This window comes from Arachis hypogaea, chromosome 2 (assembly GCF_003086295.3).
Source record: "Arachis hypogaea cultivar Tifrunner chromosome 2, arahy.Tifrunner.gnm2.J5K5, whole genome shotgun sequence".
Classification (NCBI taxonomy): domain Eukaryota; kingdom Viridiplantae; phylum Streptophyta; class Magnoliopsida; order Fabales; family Fabaceae; genus Arachis; species Arachis hypogaea.
In genome coordinates this window covers 84,518,676-84,526,441 of record NC_092037.1, presented here as the reverse complement: position 1 = coordinate 84,526,441, position 7,766 = coordinate 84,518,676, and the positions used below count along the sequence as shown (strand labels likewise).

At 34.7% G+C, this 7,766-nt stretch overlaps 1 protein-coding gene across 2 annotated transcripts; it reads right to left on the bottom strand.

Annotated features, from left to right (window-relative positions):
- Window positions 1-294: 294 nt before the first annotated feature.
- LOC112748433 (ribulose bisphosphate carboxylase/oxygenase activase 2, chloroplastic) lies at window positions 295-4,761 on the bottom strand. 2 transcript variants are annotated; one of them, XM_025796673.2, is made up of 6 exons: window positions 4,278-4,761; window positions 2,970-3,304; window positions 1,896-2,087; window positions 1,330-1,802; window positions 715-996; window positions 295-629 (listed from the first exon to the last, which is right to left on the bottom strand). In XM_025796673.2, exons 1-6 carry the CDS (start codon window positions 4,314-4,316, stop codon window positions 514-516), a joined length of 1,437 nt encoding a protein of 478 aa, XP_025652458.1. In that variant the 5' UTR covers window positions 4,317-4,761; the 3' UTR covers window positions 295-513. The 2 variants fall into 2 exon arrangements, with proteins under 2 accessions (XP_025652458.1, XP_025652462.1); XM_025796677.3 differs by having other exon boundaries at window positions 2,970-3,298; window positions 4,278-4,551.
- Window positions 4,762-7,766: the final 3,005 nt, after the last annotated feature.

Sequence of the window (7,766 nt, the reverse complement as noted above, 5' to 3'; positions counted from 1 at the left end):
ATATTTTCATTTCTGTAAATTTACCATTTACTAAATCAATTATTTATATAAAATATATATTAAAATACAAAATATGTATTAAAAATAAGTTAAATAACACATAAATTTTTATACAAATACATAATCGTTGATTTTTTTTATGTATACTTATATTTTTGTAAATCTAATCCCTTGCCCAATATTATATGCACATATGCCCTGAGACAAAGAACAATGCATAGCCATTTATATTTTAATCTTTATGTAATTTCTAAACATCTATTATATCATCATATATAAAAGATGCGAAGGATATTACTAAAAAAGCTAGTTATAATCACTCATAAAGTAAAACCCAAGCATGGGTTATACAAGCAACAGTACAATGTACGGCTTCAAAGTTCAGATTAATGCACCTTACATAAAGAAAGTGAAAACTAATCTGAGAAACATAGTAACACCAATTAACACTCTCTTTGGACTCCTATGCCAAACCCCTTTATTTATCTGCCCAAAAATGGCTATAAGAATCATCTAAAATTTGTATGTGCAGCTTCCATCATCACTTCTGGCTGTTGGATCATAGTTTTCTGCAACAGGGTCAGTGCAACCTTCAGGGATGGGAATATGAACCTGTTGAGCTCCTTTTCCTGCATCCACACAATAAGGTAAGACTTTTTTTTCACTCTTGTTTATTCTAAATTTTCAGGAGGCTTTATGGATCAGAGTTCTAACCATAGAAGTTTCCGGTTTTTATGGCATCTTCATTTTCTTCTCCAAGAGCTGCCTCATTGAGGTACTTGTCAGCCAATTGAACCCTCTTGACATTCTCTTGCTCTTGGACAAGCATGTTTCCGTACTCGAGAAGCTTCTCGATTGTCATCTTCGGTTGCTCGAAAACTGGAGGTCCCTCCTTTGAGTTCACAAGCCTTTTCCCAATGCTTTCCACCCCAACACTAGAGATCCAAGTCCTGACTTCATCATCATACACTCTAGCCCTCAAGGCACCAAAGAAGTCTACACAATTTCATCAACATCTCATTTTTTCAAGCTTTTATGATCGATGAAAATGGGGAATTAGCAAATAAAAAACAACAGTGCTACAAGGAGGCCAGCAAATATTATTATTTTGGACCAGTATTTAGCCGACAATAGTTTGCACTCATATTTACAGGAGTTTGCATACATGAGTCAACACAGTTTGTAACCACATTTACCATAATTTAAACACATGAATCAATATAATTTATTTGTTGAAGGCACCTTGGCATTTGTGCTGGCTAAATGCGGACCAAAATTGATAAAAAGAAAAAATGCTGGCCCCAAGACTTTTTGAATAAAAAAACTTACCAATAGATTGACCAGGGAAGGTATCAACAAGCCTTACAATGTCCTCTTTGGGAACATTATCTGTCCTGAAAATACCTTGGCAGACACCAATCCGGTCTTCTCGAGTCGGCGCCCAATAGAATTTCTCCATACGTCCGTCGCGAATGAGAGGAGCATACAATGTTGAGAAGTCATTACCGGTGACAATGATGGGGACACGCGGATTCTCCTCCTTGTTGTACATACCAGGAAGTTGAACATTGGTTGGGTTATCAGCAATGTTCATGAGTGTGGCATTTACCATTTGGTTGTTAACTGTGTATTGGGTTGTTCCACCCATCCTACCAGCCCCTGCATCAAGATCATTGATGAAGAGGCAGCACATCTTTCCTTTCTTAATTATGTCCGCCGCCTCGCGATACCTTTGCCTGATCAACTTTGCAGGCTCTCCGGCATTTCCACTTTCCAATTCTCCAGCACTCATCATTATAGGGCTGAATTCAAAGGCCAAATATCAAAGAGTTAGAGACTAATTAAGCATCAATTTTAAGGGGAGATTACATGTTAAGGAATGTAACTGAACTTACTTGATTCCCATCTTGGCAAACACAAGTTCACATTGAAAAGACTTCCCTTGACCTTTGCCACCCCAAATTCCCAAAATAAGAGGAACTTTAATATTTGGCAAGTTCAAAAAGTTCTTGGTGATGTGAACTACAACCTTGTCCATGAATGCAGGAGCAATATAGAAACCATCAATGGTGTTGTCCAAATTGTACCTGATAAAAAAAAAAAAGGTGAATTAGCATTCAACAACTTCATTATTTTAGGGTAAATTACTTCAAAAGTCCTTATAGTTTCACTTAATCTTCAACCTTGTTCCTCTAATCTAGAAGTCTTGTGTCAAGTCCTTATAATTGTGTCTTAAATCTTGTGTTTGTAGCATCTTTTGAGCCTCATTTACTTTTTTTTAAAAAAAAAACAGGGACTTGATCACAAAAATTTTAAATTAGAAGGACCTAATTAAAAAACATTATATAATATAAAGACTTTACTAGAAATAGTTAAAAACTATACAATATACAAACTTAAAAGTAATATCCCAAATTTTAATTACCAAATCAGACTCTTTTATTTTGTTAGACAAATTGGTCCTTGTCGTTATTTAATTAAAGCATAACCATGCCTAATAATTTTAAAAGGAAAAGTCTAGGGGACCAGCAACTTTATTAAATTCTGGCCAACATGTAACTAGCAAAGAAAAGTGAGCCATTAGATGAAATCTCATACCAATCTCTCACCATTAAAATCATCATTGATGACTATTTGATGGCTATAAATCACAAAAGTTGCTGTCCCCCTAACACTTAAAATTTTTATATCAGTTATTTTATAAAAACGAACAGTATTGATATGAAGACTGATTTGTCTAACATGAATAAATTTTGTTGAAGACTAAAGACTAAAGACTAAAGACTAAAGTGTTCAACTAAAAAGCTTTTGAGACTCATTTGGGTATTACTCAAAAGCTTTAAATTATAAGTATCTAACAAAATATGGAGTGAAAAGATAGAAGGTACCTCTGGAGTAATCAATCAAACCGAAAATAAGAAGAAAAAGATTCAACTTTTGTTATGAAAATGAAGTTCAAAGTAACTTACTGGCGAAGACCGGTACTGATGTAATCATAAGAACTCATGACAGCATAGTGAGTGCCACTATCCATGGGGGCTTGGAAGAGAGAGTCCACCATTCCTTTTCCTCTTGTGATATCTTGTTGATCATCTGAAGTGTCATAGGCAAGTCCACTCCATCTGTCCTTCGTGGTCTGCTTCTCCTCATCGTATTCGATTCCGGCGCAAACCTTAAAGTTCCCGCCAGACAAATTCCTCTGGTTTGAAACTACAGAACTCACTCTCTTCAAGCTGGTTCCAAAGAATGCTGAGTTTGTTGTTGGAGGTGCACCACTGCTTGATCCACTCAGTTTCAACTGCAACTGCACCATTTACACACAAATCCCTTCTCTCATCAGTTCATATTATTGCAAGTTCCATGTAACACTATATCAACAATAGTAACTAAATTCTTATACCGTTAATAGCATTTAATTTCACTTTTCGTTCTACAAAATGTCACAGCAGCATTTGTAAGTTCATATGTCATAAATAGTAATTTGAAACTAAATGAGAGATTCTCACTCCAATGCTTCGTCACAATTCAATTTGAATTTATATTATTATTTTATCATTTATTTGGTTCTCCATTAAGATAATACCCGCTCTCTGTAGGGAGATCTGTTTCATTCCATCTATTCATTTTAATGCAAATTTCAATTCTAAATTAGTTTACTTCTTCTAAGTATCAAAAGTGATATTCTAAAAGTACTCGTTAGAGTTGCTCTAAATGAATAATATTCTATCCTAACAGTAATGTTATTTGAGGATTCAAATGTAGAGGTTTGTTTAGACAACCATCAAATTTAAGGTTGAGTGAAGATTACAATCTAGTCAAATAGTGTAAAAGGGAGGTTTATTTAGGTGTATAGAAGAAAACATTATCTTCCTATGATCCTATCATAAATCTTATTTACATCTAAGCTATTAACATCTCTTCTAGTTTAATTAAAGATGAATTTAGAACAGACCAAATAGCAAAATCTCAAGATATCAAAGTTGCTCAAAATTCACAATATTTCCTTGCTCATATAGTCATCGTATAGATAAATCTAAAAGTATGTAAGCATGTTTATGTACTAGAACTAGAATAAACTTAATAATATATATGAAATTAAGAAATAAAAAAATGCAATTAAAAATACATAAATAAATAAAACCCACGAAACAAAAAGTATAATTAAGTAAAACCAAACATGTTATATATCTACAAGACCAAAAAGCTTGAACATTTTTTTTTTGGGTGCAAATGAGCACGATATGATATATAGTTAGTAGTAATATAAAAATGAGTACCGGTAGCAAGTTGATGGCTCCAACAGCTGAAGTTGCCATTGTGTTTATAGTGATTCCAAAAGGGGTTTTGGTATCAAGGGAAGAGGACGAAATATGATAACTATGAAGCTATTTGAAATTAAAGTGTTTATGGATTGAAGGAAAGAGAGAGGTGAGACTGTGATCTTTATAGTGTGATCATGTTATCTGAATGCTTGAGTGAGAGTGTTGCCAAAATAGAAAGTGATGGAGAAAATGGAAAAGAAAAATCTGTGGATATGGCCATATGGGTAGCATGGGAATTTATCAAGAACCACACAAATGAATTGGGAGTATTATTACACACGTGGCTTTTGGTGAGGTGGACATTGGTTTTGGAATGTGGTATTTGAGGATAGAGCATAGAAACTAGAAAGACTATTCATGTGTTTTATTTACAAAACAAAATGGAGGCTTCTCGGAACTCTGCTTATTTGAGGTTTGTGTTGAAGCTCCTCTCTCCACCACTCATATTTTACTTGTTTTGTAGTTATAAAATTATGAAAAAAATTGAGTTAAAAAAAAAAAAACCTACAAGAACACTCTTTAAGATTAAAAAAATGTTATCTGCACATTTCAGTTGGCTTTGAGTAAATTTCCATTACAGTGAGGGATCCAAAAAAATTTAACAATAAGGGATAAAAATATATAAAAATAAAATTTAAATAAAAATATATTTATAGTTTGAAACTAAACCTATATATATACTACACAAGGTTTTATGCTTAAGTCGTAGAATAGAGGCAGTGTGGTATTATGGACCTTTAATACAGTAAAATAAATACATAATAGAGAAGGGAAAAATATACTCAAAGCGGTAAACAAAAATTACGAAAAATTAAAAGCGCAACACTCAACGAAAAAGATTGCTTGCGTGCTAAGAAACCTAATAGAAACACGATAGGAATAAGCAAAAGAATAAGGAAAGCCAAGGAAACAGCTTAACTAGCCCCCTGACTCAGCCTGCGAAACTAAGGCTGGCCGGAGGATGTATATATACATATAAACATATATAGATATCCCCAAAATACATCAAAATATCAAAGTAAACTCTTAACTCTCCCTCAACCTCTAAGAGGAACAGCATACATAAGTTACTTGGAGAGTAAGCTAGACATATATATACATATATACAACCAGAAACCAAAATACACCCAAGGACTACTTCGCTTTCCAGGATCCAGACGCTTAACGAGGAGCCTCTCGACCTGCATCTGAAAAACAACAATACAATATGGAATGAGAATCAGAGGTTCTCAGCATGGTAAAAGTGCCACGCGTATAATAAATACGGTCCTGAGAATGCCATAGGCAATCCTAGAACTCCGTTATTCAGTTAACCAGCTTAAATACTAAACAGAAGTCATAAACAGGAGTAGGTATTCTAAATCTACCTATCTTACTCAAGTGTGATCCTAACTTAACGCCAAACCATTTCTCCAATTTCTCCATTCCTCCATCATTCATAATGCAACAAGAACAAACATCCAAACAAGTTCACGCACAAGTAGTGAGCAGCTAGTACAAATAGCAGGTATAACAGATAGCAGGTGATATATATCAATTAGGCATACCCATAAATTGCATAGCAACTATTACAAACAAATGCATATGATGCATGCCTGTCCTATGGCTGATGGGACCCATCTGTCTGTTATCCAGCCAACCCGATAAGTCCGAAAACCTTAGCATGTCCCCCATCGTGCATCTCCAAGAGTCTATGCATAGAGTTAACATTCATTCATCATATAATCACTAAATGGGGGCTATCCATACCCGAAAATTTATACGTGCCCGGTCACCCTGACGACGTAGGGTCAACAGAGTATCGAAATTCAACCTGGAACACGTGGTGGAGAGCCACGGATCTTACCCAGGAAAACTCGTATCTCAGATATCTTTATTCATAAGCCATAACAATTATCATCAATACATCATCAAATGGCAAGCCTTAACTTTAAACCTCATTAACATTCTCATTTTCTTCATAAAAGTCACCGTTTATAACTTTATTCACCCTCAAGTTATCTTGTTTTCCTAGCTTCTTTTGTCTACTGGACCTAGAACCATGCTTAAAGCCTTAAAGGGAAGAAAATAGAGGTTTAGAAGTAGAAAAATTGGTTTAAAAACAACCAAAACTGATTTTTGCAGCAGGCAACATCCACACGTATGCATGCCTCTCGCGCATGCGTCGCCAAAATTCCACGCCATGCGTCCGCGTGAGCCACGTGCACGCGTGGGTGGGCGTGTTTTTAAAAAAAATGAGCAGAATGCCCAGAAGCATTCTGCAACCAGCTTTTACCATCCTGCAACACAGTTTTATACCTCAAACTTGCAACATCCATAACTTTCTCTACGAAGTTCCGTTTTTTACAAAATTGATATCAATCAAAAGTTCTTAAAACCATCTTTTACTTGCAACAAACCACAAATCAATCAAGAATTTGAGGAGTAAATTATGGATGTCCAAAGTTCATCAAAATTTGGTTTTAACCACTTTAAATAAAACCTCATTTTCATCAACTTAACTTTCTTACCATATAAACCTACATTGTAATGCCATATCCACTCAATTCATCAACAACCAATAATAACTTTAATCAACTTAACCAACCTCAATCATCAATAATTACTCACTTTACCTCATACATCAACAACCCTTCATTGTTCATATCAAAATTTCACCTATACCAACTTTCACCATATATTTATCAACCTCCCATCAATTTACCAATTTAAATGCCATTAGCAAAATCAACCCTTCATTCACATTAATCCATCAACTTAACATAATAACTTGTCATTAACAATTACTAATCATAATTCATCAATATCAATATCAACACAACCCATTATAAGCAAGTCCAACAACATGGAATTAATAACATCATCATCCCAATTAATGTTCATCAATATTTATACTAACAACAACACAAAGCTACTCATTAAATGGCCTTAACAAATTCAACCTATCCTATGGTTCTTCTAACCTAAGTTTTCGCAACACCGTAAATATTAAACGTGTGAAACTTAAACCATACATTAGCCGATCACTTAATTCACCCAAGGCAGCCTCTCAACACAAAATTACAGCCCCTCCAAGCTCAATCAAATAGCCCCAAAGCAAGCCTTGTCATCAACAAAGCTCCAAGTAATCCAAATTCAAGTCCAATGCATAAACACCATCTTAACCTACACTTAATACACATATATATGTCCCAATTCAGTTTTCTATTACCAAAAATAAGATTGAGTTAGGATTAGAGTGTTCTTACCATACCCATATGCTCAATAGCTTGAGCTCACAAGTTCCGGAAGCTAACTTGAACCTAGAACATAGAAATTGGACAAGATTCACCATAGATTTTCAAGTTTACCAAAGAAAGAGAGATAGGGATTCTGAACTTAATATGAGGCTTACCAGTAAAATTGTTCAGATAGAAAGGTAGAGCTCGACGCACTGAGCGCGTG

Coding starts and splice junctions, on each gene's coding strand:
- LOC112748433 (XM_025796673.2), bottom strand. CDS start 4,316: ATGGCAACTTCAGCTGTTGGAGCCATCAACTTGCTACCG. Junction 2,088..2,969: donor ATCAGTACCGGTCTTCGCCA/GTAAGTTACTTT, acceptor TTTTTTTATCAG/GTACAATTTGGACAACACCA. Junction 1,803..1,895: donor TTTGCCAAGATGGGAATCAA/GTAAGTTCAGTT, acceptor CTTTGAATTCAG/CCCTATAATGATGAGTGCTG.